The sequence below is a fragment of the Pimephales promelas genome, chromosome 25 (assembly GCF_988280905.1).
Source record: "Pimephales promelas chromosome 25, fPimPro1.hap1.1, whole genome shotgun sequence".
Lineage (NCBI taxonomy): Eukaryota > Metazoa > Chordata > Actinopteri > Cypriniformes > Leuciscidae > Pimephales > Pimephales promelas.
Genome location: NC_142793.1, coordinates 19,422,427 through 19,442,408, shown reverse-complemented (window position 1 = coordinate 19,442,408; position 19,982 = coordinate 19,422,427). Strand labels below are relative to the sequence as shown.

Below are 19,982 nucleotides of genomic sequence, written 5' to 3'. Positions count from 1 at the left end.
CAAAGCAATGTGTTAGTCTTGGGTTTTTATTCTTAGGGAAACTGCCAAATGCATAAATGTAAACTTAAAATGTTGAATGCAAGTCAATGTTATCAAATTAGAATCCATCTCCTAGAGACCATCAAAAAGACCACAGGAAGTTAAATTTAAGACAAAAATGTCCATTTATTTATTTTATCAATAAAATAACTACAAAATTTAATAAAATTAATCTATTTTATTTTGTAAAATAACTATATTCTATAAAATCTAGATAAATGTATTTATTGGAGAAAAAAAACATTCTTACAATAGTCTTAATTGTATTCAAACTATTCCCATAGTATGTATAAATTGTATTGAGTGCCAAATGCATGAATGTACTGTAAAAATGTTGCACAAGTCTTCAAATCTGATTCCATCTTCTTAGAAACTGTGGCAAGACCATAAAAACATTGAGTACATCTTTTATATTGAGTAGACAGAATTATTGCTACCTGAAATTGAGGACTTTACATCCTGTTTTATATATTTTAGGTCAAATTTTTTCTATGAAAAGCCCTACTATTCAGCCAGTTTCTATACATCATAATTTCAACTGCCAAAAACTTGCTTAAGAGCTAAGGATACTTTATCTAGACAGTATATATCCCTTCCTGTCACCCTATACACCTATTATCCTTGAGATTGGAGCAGTAGTCAGAGGTAGGGCTGGCGGGGGACAAGGGTCTCCTTTAGAGTCGGTAATGACAGTCAGACTGAGATTGGACCTGATGCCAGGTCAGTCTGGCTGGCCTCTGGGCTCAGCAGGAAGCCAAAATCTTAGCTTCCACAGTCAAATCATTCCAAAAAGCCCCTGCAAAGTGTGACTGCAAGACGTCTGCTTGTACAGACTCCTGGGGAGTGTTTTAAGTTAATTCATTTAAATACTTAAAACGTTCGCAGAACACTGTGTTAAGACACCCAAGCTTTCCACAGCCCTCAATGTTCCACTTTGTTAATCACTCCATGATTTTAGTCTGGCATCAGTCCTTTTTCAAGCTATTTCCATCAATTAGCAACTGCTGGGGGAGTTCAGGTGGCCACAGTAATGGTAACTGCCATTTGAAATGATTTAGCTGTGTGGTAGTTTTTTTGAGAGATATTTTCAGTTCGCTGTCATTGTCATCATGACCTGAACTCATTGATCAGAGGAGATTTTGTCTAATCTGAGCAGCCAATAGCATCAAAACTGCCGTTTTCTTTTTTCTTCTTCTTTTTTTGTGATAAGAAGGCACCTGGCATCATTTCACTCATATAAGAAAAGGTTCTATTTAACCTAAAAAGGTTCTGTCCGGCCCTTCATATATTAAAGTCGTGGTCAGAATATGAATTACTATGAACAAAGAAGGCTGTGAAAATAAATCTGCATTGTTTATCCTTTTAATCTTTCATTTAAAAATCACAAAAATCGAACATTTTATTCAAGTAAATCTAATGGTAACACTTCACTTGAAGGGGTGTGCGTAAGACTGACATGACACCTTCATAACCATTACAAGACATATGTCTTGAATATGAAGTAGTGTTTATGCATGTTTATGACAACTGTCATTAAGTGTCATTCGCTCAATAATGACATTTTGAATGCAAATATGATATTGTTTAAGATGTCTTTGTTATGAAATCTTGACATAAACCAATACATCATAACCTGTCAGTGTCTTTGTCATGACAACTTGACATAAAATTAAGACAACTTTGACATTGGCTGTCATGAGGCATTATAACTGTCATGAATATTTTTCGTGACCTCAACTACAGTGGTACTAATTGAATTTGTCATTAAAAAGTTATAATGGCTTCATGATTGACAGCCAATGTCAAAACCAACCACATAACAGTTTAATGTAATGTTAACCAATAAAGCTAGGTGGTTTCTTAAGTATACACGAAGTCAACTGTCTTTATAAAGTATCTTCTTATTACAAGCTATTATACATGGAGATTGTTGTTCAGTTCATTAAAAATATTTAAAAGAAAGAAAATGTAAGGATTAATCTTGTCATCCTAAAGGAAAAGTGGGTTTATACTACATTATTACTGTTAACCGACATGAAATTGTGCTATTAGCAAAATCTTTAAAAAGTGGCATCAGCTAAAAATGAAAGTGTTTATTTAATTCATTTTTACTGCCATGGAATTGTGCAAACTACTGTATTAGCAACATAAAAAAGTGGCATCAGCTAAAAAGGAAAGTTGTTTCAGTGCAGTGGTGAAGCAAGTTTTTTGTAATGAAAGATAAAACAGAAATGCGTATTAGGAAAGTAAATATGGTCAATTTCCATTTTGTGATGTATTTGTATTTGTTCTTTATAACAATCACTGTTGACTAAATTATATTTTTAAAGCCATTAAATAATCCATTCTAAATTGAGCATAAACAAAACTGACCTACAGGAAGAAAATAAATACATGGAAAAATGTTGGCTGAGGTCTGAGGTTGGTGCATTATAATATCAAACACCCGACACGGCACAAGTCTCTCTATGTAGGAAATGAAAAGCGTTTGGGCAGATGCCTCCTGTGGTTCTCTCTATCACTATGCTGGAGGTCACTGCTCTATTCCTTGGCACTTTGTGAGAAGCAAACCCATGCATTCTCCAATTATTTCCTTAAAAGCCCAGTTACTGTGGCAACCAGTCCAACATGTTTTGTTTGCCATGGCGGCAGGCCAACTCAAACCTTTAAGCTGTTCAAAGCTAGCTCACACATAATGGGTGACTGCTCTTATGGGTTGAACCTTACACCTATACTGATATCCCACACAGAAAGAACTCTGAACTTAATGATAGCATCGGTTCACTTAGAAGTCCATTGATTGGTTAACTAAAGACATCTGCAAGGGTGTTCGATTAAAAAATGCTATTCCAACTTGCCTTATGCTGTATTTAAAGATTTAGAAAGTTCTTGAATATTCAAAAATAATTGTCTGTTCTCTGAGCTAAAAGACATGTCTGAACTATTTCACAGTGGTCCTTATTCTGAGACCCTTATGCAACATGGATCAATTTTATGAGGCAGAATTGTATCGTTTTTTCTTTTGAGGGCATCTAGAAGACAAAAGATGTCAGACTGAGTTCTAGGGTGTCACATCACATCCATCCATCCATCCATACATCTATCTATCCCCTTAATGACACCAGTGCTCAAGGATTGTCCGATTGGAAATTTAGGCAGGTCTTTTTTTTAGGTTTCTTCACAATGCGTATCACAATACAGTCTATATGCTATCCACAAAATCATAAAACAATTGATAAATCAAATTGTAAAACCGAATAGTTTTCATATCAGCATGCATCGTATGTCTCCAAACTAGGTTACATGATTGTTACTTAGTTGCAAAGAAAGTCAGTAAAGGACATTGATATTAATATGGCATTTTCTTAAGTAAATAAATGGAGTAGCAATTCAAACAGATGGTCCTTGGTTTGGCCTTAAGCTATTTAAGTGCACACATACATGAAAGGTCGTGCGCAATTTATTTTCATATCAATTCTGATGCCAGATGAATGTGTGTCATAGATATAAGAAATAAATGTGTATGGTACACTAAAAATGCTGGGTTGTTTTAACCCAATTTTGGCCATATATGGACAAACCCAGCTATTGGGTTACATTTTTAAATTACATTTTTAACCCAATGTTTGAGTCTGCCCATATTTGACCCAAAATTGGGTTAAAAGTGCAATAAGGAAATACATTATATTCTTAAAAATTACTCTTGTCTCTTTTCCATTTCATTGTGTTTGCATACTGACTTGTTGATATAAGCAATATGTGTTATAGGGTTGTCACGATACCGTAAACATATCCACCAATACCAAGTAATATCGAGATACCATGCAGTATTGTGTTAATTCATAATTTAAATCTACAAAAGGGACCAACTTTTCATAAATACATAGAGGTAAATGAAAACTAATAGATTACATTTTCATGTGAATACTTTATTAATGAGAATTAACTGGCTTTGTTACTTATCAAATGAAATTAGTGTAAACAAAAGATTTGTATTTACACTGACCGTTTAATGCTGCTCAGAGGTGGTATCAATGCATTTACACTGCAATTACAATTGAGATTATTAATTAACAATAACGTTATGAGATTTATGTTTTAAATATAAAATTTTGAATATGTAAATAAGAAATGTTGAAAAACGTCAAATAGGGATAACGGGCCTTCTTTTAAATGGGAATCTAACCGCAGTGACATTCTGGTCAAAACAGTCAAAACGGGTGACATTCATTCAGGAACGAAGCAAATGACTGTCTTTATGAACTCATTGAATCATTGACATGAAGTAGGCCTAACAGTGCTTTGTTTAGAATAATTTTCAATGGAAAAACAATATTGTCTAAACAATACTGTCATTTAATAATAACTTTTTGTTTATTGAACTGCTGTAAAATCATTTGTGCTGATATTCGGAAAACAGCACTCCTGCTCCTGTCATATTACTAAACTGTGTTTAGACTATCATGTTATAGTCTAAATGGACTATAAAGCAAGTCACATTTTAATTAGGATTGAAATGATTGATAAGAAAAGAGGACAAATGCCACTGTTGATGAACTGAATTCCATTCAACATCACAAAGATGATTCTAGAAACAAACCACCTGTTACAGAAGTGATCAAATGAGCACCAATTGAGAGAATAAATTCTTATATAAAGATCTTATGATGTTGAATAGAGATGTTTGAGCTGCTAATTTAAAAAACCTTTCCATACACTTTCATCTGATAAACAATGACGTGCAACCTTCCATTGCAAAATGAGCTGGAATCAGACGCACTTTTGAAGGATAACACTCAATAAGGTACGAATTCTACACAGCATTAAATGCACAGGGGACAGCAGAAAGGCAATGGCACTCAAAAAGACTCTCTTGTATTGTTTTTGCAGCCATTACGTGTTCAAGTTAACTTTTAGAATAGTTATTTTAATAGTTTTACTGCCGCAAATACAACATTACTTACACACTACTGTTTAATAACAGTGGCATCGCCAGTATTTTGAAGCTTTGGTATCGCGATATACCGTGATACTGGTAAATGTAAATATTAGCCTACATTTAAGAGAAAAAAAGACCTGTTAAAAAATATTAACGATTCCTCAATTTGCATATTCAACAATGCGTAGGTGCCTTTTATGGTAAGATATTGCTTAAATTATATTTTTTAAGTAGCGAAATCTTAGAAACTCCTTTATAATTTGTGAAGAAAGAGCCATTATCATCCATTAAGTTTTTTATGTTGTATTTTATGTTATTGTTGACTGCATTATTTTAGTGTCTGATGGTTCAGTTTTTGTAACTGAAAAATATATTTAAAAAAATGCTTTTGAAAATAAAAAATTGTATATTTAACAAGGCACATTATACTTTTATGGTTAGATATTGCTGATATTATATTTTTGTAAGTAAATCTTAGAAACCACCTTATAATCCTGCATTCCCATCTCCCATACACAAATGTACCGTACGTTTAAGTTTTTGTTGCATTTTATGTTAAGTTTACTGAATAATTTTAGTGTCTGATGTTTGGGTATGTCTGTCTTCTAGTTGCTGTAGAGGCCAATTTTCATTGACGTATCATCATGTGGCCTTCCATTGTTCCACCTGTACAATCAGTACATTTCACTGTAACAAACATTTGTTTAATACTTAAATAGGTTGGTATTAATATTATATGATTTAATGACGTATATGGGCTACAGTTGGGAAAAAATAAAGATATAACGCGTAGGCTAATAGTCAAACCGAAAGTCAAAAAAATGTTTACATCATCACTATATATTTACGGTAAAGTTCTGGCAACCACAACTGCATGTTTTTCTTACAGGCCTAATAATTTATCGTAAAATTAGCACTTTTTTCAGCATTCAGTTAATTCTGGCAATTTGACCGTTAGGGCTTACCTTCGCCGAAGAAATGCGCTTGAATCCAGAAGAGCAGAAAAAAGCCCAGCGCCGCTCCCGCGAGCGCCCACGCCACACGAAGATGCTGCATCTTTCTGAAGATCTGACGCGTTCACAACAGCGCATCCATCCCGACTCAACACGCAATAAACATTCCCTTATTCTCAGGAAGAACAGGCTGATCGGTAAGGACACTTTCCATGCGAAAAAGCCTATGTTGGTATGTGTGGGACTGCTCGCGCGACAGGTTTCTATTCGGAGAGATTAAAGTTCAATACGAGTTTCAACGCGGCATCTGACACTTTGTGTCCCATTAACCGCGACATAGTCTCTCTCTCAATTCTCGTCCCGAAATATTTAACAGCCAAATCGCCGCATGTCTTCTTCCCACATCCACGCACGAGCCTCGAACTAAAGATGAACAACTTTCCCCCTCGTAATTCCGTTAAAGTCCAGGGAAAGACCTCAATATGTCCAGCATCACGCGAGAGGTCTCTAGTCTACTGCATTGTTCTGTTGACTTCCCAGCAGAAATCGTGCGGACGCGCGTGCATCCCAAGAACGCGAGCGGTGCTGCCCGTCTGAGCGTCTACTGAGGCTGCGGGTCTGCACGCGAGTTTCATCTTGGTTGAAAATCGACGTCATCACTGTTAAATCTGTCAATCTCCGGGCGATTCCACTTAGGAGATCGAGAAAGACATACCTGGCTGTGTGTAGGCCACCAGTTATTCTAAATTGCATAAGTAAAGTTTGTACTTTTTGCTTTATTCTTTTTCATTTTTTTTATTTTGACCTGACAGGGATACATAAGTTACCTAGTTAAGGCGTCCTCAATCTTCAATCAAAAAGTCACATTTATTATGCTGTTTAGTATATCAAAGGCGAGTTCCCTTTCATATTAATCTATGAAATAGTTTATTTTAGTTAGCCTACTTTTTATGTGGTTGCCATAACTTTACTGTACAAAAATATATATATATATATATATATATATATATATCCATAAATTATATTACATTACTTGGTACTTCATAGTTTACATGCAGGTCAAAATTAATTTCTTTCATTTTCCATCTGATGTACGTAATTGCATTTAGGAAATGTTAAATATCATGTTGATGTTCAGATTTATATGTAAATATCAAGCTCATTTTGGAGATGATTTTACCCGAAGCCGTTTAGGCTATTTATAACAGTGACAATCCCCCTGGATCAACATGAGGTTCGGTACACACACAATCTAAATTAACATTCAAATTTAATGCATGTATATGCATTTCAGGAGGGAGACTTGCTTTCTCGTGGTTTATTAGTTTTAGTTATTTCCTTTAATTATCTTCCCTAAAAATGCCTCTTCATCCAGTGATGAATGGCTCTTTTCTTTGTTTCTTGATGATATAATTAATAATGATCTATTTAATGCATATATTCAGATTTAAAAGTAATCCATTTTCTCTGCTGTTAATGTCACTTTTCATATTACCCCCAAGTACAACTGTCCACACATGACATCTCATCATATTCTCATATTGTTCTCACGTACTCCGAGCTTCAGAAGAAGAATGGCAATCAATCAGCAGGGACCCAATTAAATATGTTCAGAATACCGCACCACTGCAAAGTCAAGCTGCTACTGAAATATCCAGCCCTATAATAACATGTTCCTCCTGTGTTGCCAATATATCTCCTACAGATCTAGCATTTTCTCCCGCTCTATCTCTCAATTTCCATCTCGTCTAAGGGGAATATCTATATTTGACTCTGCAGTGTTTGTTAGAGGGACCGTATGACAAAATGTGCTGGGACAATAGACCTGGTTCCAATTTATTAAGCCGGCTTTCATTTATTTACTTTTTACATTTGTTTTCCATTGTAATTGCAACGTCTCAGAGGAGACACTGGAAAGCAATATTGGTGTGATATATAAACAATATCAGCCAGACTCAGTACCCTATTTTGTTTGCTATTTTTGGTCGATAAAAAAAAATCACACCAAGCTAATTCCAGCTATAAAATCTGCGCATGACGACTACCCATTGAAAGTACCTGAGTATGAATATTCATTTCTGAACTGTTTTCATCAAGTATTTAGCAGCTATTACGGTGAAAAGAAACAGTGTAAATTAAACAATTGTTGAAATCCCACACACTGATGGAAAAAAAACCTCAACATTTCAATACATGGACTTAATCTCTCAGATCAATGCAGGGACAAGCCACTGTTTGCCCTTTTTATCTAAATCCTTTTCTTGGATTTGGAATCAGAAATCCATTTGTTCAGAGAACTTCTTAGATAGCTATAAGAACATCAGACTTTAGATTTGAAATGATAAAGATTACTAAAACATTTATCTCATGCTAATGAGTGCATTAGAAGCATCCCCACAAATGAAAACTCTGTCAAGCTCCATAATGACAAAAAGCACCATAAAATGTGATAGATTTTACGCGAAGAGACAGGAATTTAAGTCCGCATTCAATGACATTCTTCCCCTGCAGTGATCTGTTAACCGGATCAGTGAATCAGTTGAACTTGAGATCCAAACGGTATAAAAATAGTTTGAATGAATCTCAGGATATTTTAAGAACAGCATGTGCTAATGTGCTTTGGAGGCAGGGAGAAAATAAAGAGGGGAAACATAAAAACATATTAATGCATCTTGACTTACACAATCACAATCTTCCTGTCTGAGAGCCAAGGGCGCTCTCACCTGCACCGTAATGTTATGCAGTATTCCTGTCAGCGTTATCACTGCAACACTCTGGGGGAGCAAAGCGCAGACCACCGCTTGACTGCTGAATGTCCCTAAAGTGCACTTTCCACTTCACAATACGCCTGACGACATGGTGTGTCTTGTTATAATCAATATCTTTGTCATTGTCAGGATTAATCACAGGGCCGCCGTCTTCACTGACCCTGGGAACCTGCTACCTGAATGAAAGTCTAGAGGACACACACATCAAGTGAGCAAAGAAATGATTCTGTAAAGTAATAGATTGATCTGCAAAATACTACTCATTTAAAGAGATAGTTGAGCCAAAACTTCAAAGAATGTCATTCCAAACCTGTATAACTGTCTTTATTCTGTGTAAAAAAAAAGGAAGATGTCTTGAAAAATGTCCCTTTTTTGTCCACACAATGAAAGTCAATGGGGACCAGTGGAGTTGTTTTGGACCCTATCAAGTTTCATTGAATGGACAAAAGCGGTTTTCATGCTTCAAAATAACTTTTTGTTACACAAATGTTATGTAGTACAATGATCGGTCTCTAATGTGACATTTTTGCATGTCATGAACAAGCTCTTAAAGGTGTAGTTCACTTTTAAAAAAAAACTTTTGCTGATAATTTACTCACCCTCATGTCATCCAAGATGTCCATGTCTTTCTTTCTTCAGTCGAAAAGAAATTAAGGTTTTTGATGAAAACATTCCAGCATTTTTCTCCATATAATGCACTTCAGTGGGAACCAAACGATTCAAGGTCCAAAAGGGCAAACTGTTCAAATGGCTTTAAACGATTCAAGACGATGAATAAGGGTCTTATCAAGTGAAATGATCGCTCATTTAAAAAAAAAAGTTTACGTTTTATAAGCTCAAATGGTCGCCTTGCTCTGTTCTGTGATGCATGTTCGTGACTCTCCTGTTCGAACTCGTTCATCAAAATGAATGAATCTTTTTTCATGTCATTTGGTTGATTCAACAAACGAAATGAACGAACTGACTCGGAAAAAGATTCATTCATTTTGATAAACGAGTTCGAAACAGGAGAGTCACGAACGTGCATCACAGAACAGAGCAAGGCGACCATTTGAGCTTATAAAACTTTTAAAAAAAATTAAATGAGCGATCGTTTCGCTTGATAAGACCATTATTCATCATCTGGAATCGTTTAAAGCCCTTTGAACAGTTTGCACTGAAACTGTCTTTTGGACCTTGAACCGTTTGGTTCCCATTGAAGTCCATTATATGGAGAAAATCCTGGGATGGTTTCATCAAAAACCTTAATTTCTTTTCGACTGAAGAAAGAAAGACATGGACATCTTGTATGACATTAGGGTGAGTAAATTGTCAGCAAAAGTTTTATTTTTAAAGTGAACTTCTTTATGTAGTGTAAATTTTAACCAAAGTGCATTTTTGGGACATTTAGGGACAAAGCCATTCAGATCTCATAAGAAACCATTGCTTTTTTACAATACAGCGAATATTTATGATTTGAAGCGTTTTAAATAGACTTTTGAATGCACCGAAGAGCTTTCAAACTGAATTTGTGAACAGAATCATCTGATTCTATGAAAGAATATGAATTAAAAGAACTCATGATTCATGTCTAATCACTGAAGAAAAACATGTAACAAAAAACATGGTTGCAAAATTATCAAAAGGAATGTTCCCTAAATGTTAAGGAAAAAAGGTTTTAAAACATTTTTAAAAAAAAAAACTGGACGTTTTTTTTAACAATGTTTTTCATAACTTCATTGGAATGTTAGCTAACCATATTATTGTTAGCTGGGAAATAACATGAATATGATCGTTTTATAGTGCTTTTGTCACTTTGAAGCTTGACAGCTCCAGTCATCATCATTCAATCATATGGATTCAGAAAAGCATGAGAGTGAGTTAATAATGACAGAGATTTTCATTTCTGACCTTTTTTAACGCAAGACAAAAGAGCATCCTATCAGAATGACAGTGTATAGCAGGTGAAGTGACTCATATCTCTCCAAATCAAACTAATTTCAATACTGATGTGCAGATGTAAGACTTTCTGCTCTGACAGGTGTTCGAACCACAGGATCATGGCTTCTAGGGTGTGAAACCTTCATTTCAATTAAGCATAATTAGTCAAGACAGATTTGAACCAAATAAAATACAAGAAACCTGAAGAGGAAATCCCACCACCAACCAAAAGTCTGAACTGCACAGCGCATCCTTATTACAGTTGGGGTTGTGCAATCCAATTTGGATGAATCCCATTAAATGTGACATCCGCCTTCACAATATACATTCCAGTAAATCTGCTGCATTTCAGCAATGTCTATACCCCCGGTTTCAAGATACGTTGATCCATTTGGCATTTCAATCTCCGACTCTTGTTTAGCTAACGTGGAACCATATATATGCTTAAAGCCGACTTTTGGATTAATTGAACATTTTAATTTCTCAATGCTGTTTGAATAATTGTTGCCATTAGAGCCATGTTTCAATAGTGTTTAGCATTAATTTCGGAAACAATTATCGCAATTAACTTTGATTAGAGTTGACACCCTCATGCAAACTATCAATTATTGGTATTTCTAAAATTCTGATCAAAAGGTAGCCTACTACATGCCGTGCCTTGGTCTGTTTAAAAGATAGATGGGGGGTTCAAAAAGGGCATGAGGATGGAAAAGCAGATCTTTTTCTAGTTCTGAAGGGTTTTCCATGCAGGGCAGGCCAGTATCATTAAGGACAGTATTGATTTGACTGAACTAACATTTTGCCCATTGACCGTGATGCACCATTGTAGCTTGTGTTTATGAAATGGATAGCATGTGTGAAATTAATTATTGACAGATTCAAATGTGCTGTCCACAGTGGCGTAAAAGTTGATAGTAAGCAGTTTTTGACAAACGTTTTGGATAAATCATTCAGACAAGGTGTAGTGTGGGCAAGCAACCGAGCTTAAAAAGGCTTTCATGTGAATGATGCAGGGGTAGATTATCAAGTTGTAATCCTAAATTCTCTTGGCTTGTGTAACCACATTTCTAAAGTGCTATATCATTCGGCACAATGAAACACTGCAGATTTCATAACATTATCACTATGACAATGCAGGGATTTGAAGAAAACCCTTTAGTCAGATGATTCTATGAGCAATGACTGAAAGAGAGATTGCTTATTAGATTCTAATATATTGTAAAGGATCAATAAAATGAACTACAGATTTGGCTAAAATATTGTTTAGGCCAGAGATGTAATCACGAGAAGGCATTCCACAGAGGATAACTCCATTTTCTCAAACTGTTGGCGGCATTACCACCGCATTGAGAGAGAGAGAGGAGAAAAAAGTTAATGTGCTTGTAAAAGATGGGCCACTTTATGAATTTTACTGCCCACAGGTCAGATGGGAATACATTCATTCTATATTCAGTGCAGAATTTATACCAGTTTCCCGTCGTTGCTATGCAAAGCACACAAGAACATTTTCAAGGCAAATCATAAAGCATCTGCCCGTCAGTAGATGGAGAAACAATTCTGAATAGGTGTGTATGTGTGTGTCTGTCCTTTAATACTTCTCGCAGGACATACCATTTTTTAATTATTGGTCTATATAAAGGTCAGTGACTTAATGCTCATTTTTGGTCTGGATCTATTCATTTATTCAGAAAAACTTTAACTCTTTCCATGCCAGAGTTTTATATAAAAAAAAAAGTTGCCAGTGAGCCCCCAGAATATTTTGTTGTATGAATATGTAAACACTCAATGGATTTATGAATGGCAGTGAAGTGACTTGACTGACACTGGTAGTGACATGATAAGGGCAAAATTGCGAATATTGTACGTCCAGATTACATTCATACTATAATAGAACATACTTCTTATTCAAAATAAGTACCTACTCAAGACAGCATCACTGAATCTCCATATTAAATATTAAACATATTAAACATATTAAACATCACTGAATCTCCATATTAAAACACAGGTGAAAAAGTAGCAGAAACAAGTGACAGCATATGTAAGCGCAGATGCATGTGTAAAATAACATGATCATCAACATTAAACAGCATATAAATAAAAATGCCTAATGTTACTGAATGAAATGTCGACCCGGGACTGTGAAGCTTTGGGGGTGTTGATGGACTTGATGTTGAAATGATAGTAATGGCAAAGAAAGGACAGGAAATTATAGGAAATTATGGCATATAGAGGACAGGAAATGACAGAAAATGATGGCATAGAGAGGAAAGGAAATGATAGGAAATGATGGCATAGAGAGGACAGGAAATGATAGGAAATCATGGCATAGAGAGGAAAGGAAATGATAGGAAATAAAGAGGACAGGAAGTTATGGCATATAGAGGACAGGAAATCGTGGCATAGAACGGAACAGGAAATGACAGGAAATCATGGCATAGAGAGGACAGGAAATTACAGGAAATGATGGCATAGTGAGGAAAGGAAATGATAGGAAATGATGGCATAGAGAGGAAAGGAAATTATAGGAAATAATGGTATAGAGAGGAGAGGAAATGACAGGAAATCATTGCATATAGAGGAAAGGAAATGATAGGAATTCATGGCATAGAGTGGACAGGAAATGACATGAAATGGAGAGGACAGGAAGTTATGGCATATAGAGGACAGGAAATCATGGCATAGAACAGAACAGGAAATCATGGCATAGAGAGGACATGAAATGACTGGAAATTATGGTATAGAGAGGACCGGAAATGACAGGAAATAGAGAGGACAGGAAATGAAAAGAAATTATGGCATAAAGAGGACAGGAAATGATGGCATAGATAGGACAGGAAATGACAGGAAATTATGGCATAGAAAGGAAAGGAAATGATAGGAAATAGAGAGAACAGGAAATGACAAGAAATTATGGCATAGAGAGGACAGGAAATGACAGGAAATGATGGCATAGAGAGGACAGGAAATGACAGGAAATTATGGCATATAGAGGACAGGAAATGATGGCACAGAGAGGACAGGAAATGACTGGAAATTATGGCATAGCCTATACGACCCCTGCAACAGGGCAGACAGCCATGACTGTGTGTCAAGGTCAATAAAATCTCTTAAAATAACAGATAGTTTGACCTTTTTATGACACGGCCATTAATTCAGGTTTTTATGTGTTTATATTTTAGAAATGATAAATATATAATTAATATGTGTTAAATATATATAAATAATTAAATTAGATTATTTAATTATTATTAAATAATTTAAATTAATTGATTAAATATATATATATATATATATAATTACTTTTTTGAATAATTATGAATATGTGTACATTTTTTTTGATGATTGCACCACATGACATTAAATCGAAACTTTTCTTGAAAACTGTACTTTTTCTGTACTTTTTCTGTTTCTAAGATTTTGGCTTGTGTTCTAATCTAGATTTTTAAAATATCCGTACTTTTATTTGTCATTGACCTACAGTATAAACAAACGTCTCAATTATCCCATTCCCAGAGTTTATGACACTGTGTCTGGTTTATAAAAGTTCAGACACATCTCGAGACCTCTGCATTCTGTTCCATTCAGTTTTGTGAATTAATGAAATGCATGTCAGGGATTATGAAGGAACTTACAGAACAATGTGGTTTTTCTTGTTTACTTCTGGCAGTGTGCGTTGAGCTTATGAAAAATGAATGTCGTCATATATAGTGGAAACGAAATGCAGGGTTATGATACTGTTTCAGCTTTTGACCTGAGGTTAAGGCCGATTATAAACAAGCAGGTATCGTCTGCAATCAATACCGACAAATACTTGCAAAGGAAGGGGGGTGAACAAAAAGATGAATAAATGAAGAAAATGACCTTGGTGGCAGCCAGGCACTTTGCATATGACAATTTGTTTTTAGAGACCGGAGAAAGCATTCCAACGCTGCCGCAAGAGCGATTTCTGAAAGCTTTTCTTAAATTATTTGAGCCACAAAGAGATTCCGCAACAAGCAAAGGCATCAGCTGCTTTACATTATTCAAGACTTACACAATGGCACTTCTGGCACGTCTCCTGCTTTCAAATTGAACTTGATTTAGTTAAGCTTGGAGAGCACGAATCTGAGGATAGAGTGGCCTGCCAGACGGCAGGGAGGAGAGTCACTAACAGTACACGCTGCAGTCTACATGTGGCGCGAAACGCCGTTGACCTTCTGTCCGAAAATGTAACAATGCTTTGGGTCTGAAGGTATTATTTTTGCGGATGATGAACCACGCCTGCTGAAAGTTTTGGAGGGTGAACGTCGGGAATGAGAGAGATTCTTTTCGATATTGCCACGAAAAACCTAATATAACACATATTAATAGGATTTGGCCTGGACTATATAGTGCCAATACAATCTAACATTTATTGCTCCCGAGAAAAAGAGCAGAAGCAAGAAACCGAGGTTTCAGGAATAGAGCAGTAGAGAGATTTTTTATTTTTTTTTTTTTCCCAGAGACAGCCAATGAAGCTTAACAAAGCCATGTTTCAAAATGTATGAATGTATCAGCTGGAATTACACTGCTCCAGTTGAATAAATATCTTCAGGGTTTCTCTTCCCCTGTGTCCGTTGAATGAGCTCTTGTAAACACACTTCTTTCTCTCTCTCTCTCTCTTTCTCTCTCTCTTTCTATCTATCTCTCTCGCTCTTTTTCTCACCTTCAATGGGTTTTGCAAACGGCCTGATTGATCTATTGTTGGCTTGTGTGGAAGTGTAGAAGGTATCTCAATGTCAGAGCATTATTGGAACGGAAGCTTCGGAAAAGAACTACACCATAAACCACATTAATTGAGCGGCTTCATTATCCGCCGGCTTTATTAAAATAGCAGCTCATTTTGCTGTCGTGCACCAGACTTCATATTTCTTTCCTGGCGCTGCCATCAAACTTGTTTATTTTTCCAAACTAGTTTATTTCATCGGCTACAAATCGTTGGACCAAAAAAAAATTCTCCCATCTACTTGAGTTTGATTGTCTCTCTTTTTGCTTCTTGCCCCTGCAGTGGAGTAGCGTGCCTTGGGCGATTAGTATTTTGCAAACTAAAAAACTTCTTTGTCAAGTCCTGTAAGTATAGAATTTGTTTCTCAAGGCGTACTTGTGTGCTCTCTCATCTTCAAAGTGACTAGCTTTGCTCTTTGTGTGTGTATGTGTGTGTATTCCTTTATGTTTCACTTAAGTACACACTGTTTCTTTCTATGACTATGCCATTTTTCCGCTTGTACAGCGTTCGCATCTTTGAGCTACATTTTCAGTAGTGGAATTTGTACCATTGTTTTGAAAACATGTCAGCTTTTGCAATAAAATGCGACTTCGTGCAGTGAGTAGATGTGTAGTGTGTCAAAACTTTGTATTGCTGTTTATTGTTACTTTGTGTATAATGTACAACTAACAAAACTGATTTAGTAATGAAATGGTACAAACTGCACTGTAAAAAAAATATTGCTGTGATTATTTAGCTCAACTTAAAATTCAACATTTGAATAGGAAATAATGATGTTTCAATTTTAAAAAAGTATGTGATCGTGTTTGACTTCAAATATTAAGTTGATATTAAGTTAAAAAAAAAAACTATTGTTAAAAGCCCTTACCTAGGGGTTTTAGGTTAGCAAGCTAGATTTAAAATAGCTTCCCTAACAGTGCCCTTGATTTGCTACACATGGAAACTATGCATGTCTGATATTTGCAAATCTCTCTAAATAAGCAGTGAGAGGAGTTCCTGGATGATCTGCCTCAGTTTTCACTTGAGGGCTGAAGCTCAAGGAATAGAAATCCCAAGTTAGCATTATGGCTCTCTAACTGCTCGACTACTTTGAGATTCTTTTCCACCCTTTGCATTTGAAGAGCCATTTTAATGAATCCCATCCATGCTCTTAAAACGTTAAAGAAGCGACTCCAAGATCGCCCCCATGAGAGCTTTTGAACAGTGAGTGCCGTCAGAGAAATCCAATGTCTCATAAGCACTTTAGAAGGTATTGTTCTTAGAGAATAATTTGTTTAAAGCTTGCCTATTTGAAAGGAAGTTTAAAAGAATGCTAGCAGTCTTCATACCTCGTCACAAGCATAATAAAGCATATGCCTGCACAGCATGGTTTGTGTAGAAATACAAAAAATAAATGGTTGCTTTTTATGAAAGTGCTTGATCATGAGCGGCTTATAGGTGCTCTGAATAATGAGTCTGTAGGTCAAGAGCCACTCAAACTCTGCTGGTCATTACAGCCATTGCATAACTTGATTTTCAAAAGCCAGAGAACAGTATAGACGTATTAACAGAGTACGACCTGTCAGCTCTGGAATAAGGACTTTTTACAATCCTATTATTTTGTATTCTGACTCAGCACACCATTCAATATATTGCAAATTTTCAGTATGAATAATTTGAAGTCAGTCCCATGCAGAAAAATGGTTGATTCAACTGTTTTGAGCATTACAGTTGCTGGTTAGAAAACATATTTTAGTTTTTTGTTGTTGTGTTTTTTTTTTTTTTTTTTTTTTAATGTCTATTCTTTGTATGCACTGAACAGATGGCCTGTCTCCAGGCTTATTGTGAGTTATGGACTCGAGTGTGGTGCTAGTGCATTCTAGCTTTTAAAAGATAAATAATGGCTCAAATACATGGAAAAAGATTCTTGTTGCTTTTAAAAGGGTTAGTTCACCCAAAAATGAAAATGATGTCATTATTGACTCATGTCATTCCAAGCCCGTAAGACCTTCATTCATCTTCGGATCACAGTTTAAGATATTTTAGAGTTTTCTGTCCCTCCATTGAAAATGTATGTACGGTACTTGTGAACACAGATTTTAATAAAAGTCGTAGTTTTTATTATTTTGGACCAAAATGTATTTTCGATGCTTCAAAACATTCTAGCTCATCCACTAATGACACAAGAACTACTTTGATGATGTCTTTATTTCCTTTTCGGACAAGCACAGTATACCATACATACATTTTCAATGGAGGGACAGAAAACTCTCAGACTAAATCTAAAATATCTTAAACTGTGTTCCGAAGGGTGAGTCATTAATGAAAAGATTTGGCAGTCTTACGTCCACACATTAGAAGTCCCAAAAGCTGTTCGGAGGTTAAAATGCTGTGTGAATGCTGTCTCCGCAGAGCAATCAATAAAGACTTCCATTTGCTGGCCTGTCTTAGGAAGAACTAAAGATTTGAATGTACTCAAGTCAATATGCAATGGTGACTCAGACAAGAACACAGCTCTTCTGAAAGCTACAATGGGCTCTGGGTGTCTTCTCCAGAAATGCTACATCACCTAATAAAACTGATTAAGGGGTTTTGCCTATTTGCTGAAAGGCCACTGGGGAGGAAGTGTCTGTTTTTTGCTGTGTCCTCTAACTAAATGCAGTGCTATAGATGGAATCGATAGGACAACGCGACGCTAATGAAGACTCAGGCAGTGGGACAGCCACAGTACAGTGGGGCTTGACTCCTGAGTCCCCAAACACCAGACCAGTAATCTAGTCATATAGAGGGAATGAGCTTGATTAAGTTAAATGTAGTAGCTAAAGGGATTCTTTCTCTCTTTCTCTCTCTCTCTCCATCCACCTCCCTCTATATTTCTAGTAACATAGACTGTAGGAAAGTTGGTTGGTAAAACTGAGGGAATGAATGTGTAAAAACTATGTATCTACCTATCTATCTATCTATCTATCTATCTATCTATCTATCTATCTATCTATCTATCTATCTATCTATCTATCTATCTATCTATCTATCTATCTATTACTATATCATTGGTAAAAGAGGGCAAATTATTATCTAAAATGATAGATCTATCTATCTATTTATCTATCTATCATTAGAAAATGAGATGAAATTAATGTGTAAAATGAAAGATCTATATAATCTATTTATCTATCTATTTATCTATCAGGTAAAGAAGGGGAAATTAATATCTAAAATAATCTATCAATAAAACTATCTATCTATGTATCTATCTATTGTTATTTTGTAAAACCATAGATCTGTCTGTCTGTGTGAATAACCTTTTATGAAATAGGGGAAATTATAAATATATCTTTATCTATCTATCTATAGGCTATATCATTGGTGAAATAGGGGAAATTATAGATCTACCTATATATGTCTCTATCTATATATCTGTCTGTCATTGGTAAAAGTGGGCAAATTGAAAATGGAAAAAAATAAAAAATAATATGTAAAAACTATCTATCAGCACTTGGGGTTAAATTAATGCTCTAACCAAAACTCCTCGTTTTGATGTATCCTGTTTTCATGTCGAGCTTATCACATAACGAACTCATTATTGCGTCTGAACTCACAATTACATTATTGTAGACGAGTTATGGGAATAAATGAAAGATTCATAAGGCAGGAGAGCAGTTTACTTACCGCAGTACAGGATCAGCAGACCGCTCAGCAACACCACAACCCAGAAAGTTGAGGACATCGTCAGCCACGCATTGCTCCGTCTAGTCCTATTCATAAAGGGCGAAGCCATAAAAGTCAAGTCTCAGTTCTCCAGTCAAATTAGCCTCCAAAATAGCCTCCAATCTGGCTCATATAGCCAGCAGCTATTCACGCGTCGGCTTTCGTCTCAAAGTTACCATAAAGAAACAAACGAGGGAGAAACGCCGCGAACGTATCCGTGAGAAGCACTGAAATGAGACTGCAAATGAAGAACATCCTCTGTTATCAGCGATGCGTGGAGACTATGCAAGCTAACACTTTAAAGAAAAATAGGCTAAATCATGTCTCGCAGAGCTTCTAACCGACAGATAACGTAAAACGAGATAAGTTGTGGTAAAAAATAGACTGCAACTGTAAAACTTTAGAAATAGGCTGCTAAATTGGAGAGACGCGATGCTGCCGTTTCATCCGACGACTACAGAAAAGTAGCCTACTTGGTGACTGAAGTAAATGTGTTTTCCCCATAAAAGCGAAAATCAAATTATGACTTCCTGACTGAAATGATTATAACACACTGTAAAAAAGAGAGAGAGAGAGAGAGAGAGAGAGAGAGAGAGAGAGAGAGAGAGAAAGAAATACATAAGCTATATATAATATTCTGTTGATTAAGCCAATATACTGTACTTCGTTGTATTAAAATGCTATTTTAAGGCAACCAGGTAACTTACTTTTTTAAAGTTAAACCAAAACCAACAATATTTTTTTACAGTGTAGGCTACTATATACATGGGTCAGTGGCGGCGGTATTTTGTTTTCCTGGATATAATAAAATATTGTAATTTGTATTAAAAGTTATATTTCCATAAAAAAAAATATCAACCAAAATGAAACAGAATCTAAATCCTGCCCAGGAACCTCTTTACAAGCACTAGTAACAAGTAACTAGCAAC

The 19,982-nt window shown here is 35.7% G+C and overlaps 1 protein-coding gene across 2 annotated transcripts in view; it reads right to left on the bottom strand.

Annotated features, from left to right (window-relative positions):
- tafa5b (TAFA chemokine like family member 5b) overlaps positions 1–19,513 on the bottom strand; it is a 39,533-nt gene extending 20,020 nt beyond the window's left edge. Inside the window, exon 1 of one of the 2 annotated variants that reach the window (XM_039658073.2) lies at positions 19,015–19,513. In XM_039658073.2, coding sequence (XP_039514007.1) covers positions 19,015–19,123 — 109 coding nt within the window. In that variant the 5' untranslated portion in view covers positions 19,124–19,513. Of the gene's footprint in view, positions 1–5,943; positions 6,555–19,014 lie in introns of those variants that run through there. The other variant, XM_039658074.2, reaches the window with a different exon arrangement.
- Positions 19,514–19,982: the final 469 nt, after the last annotated feature.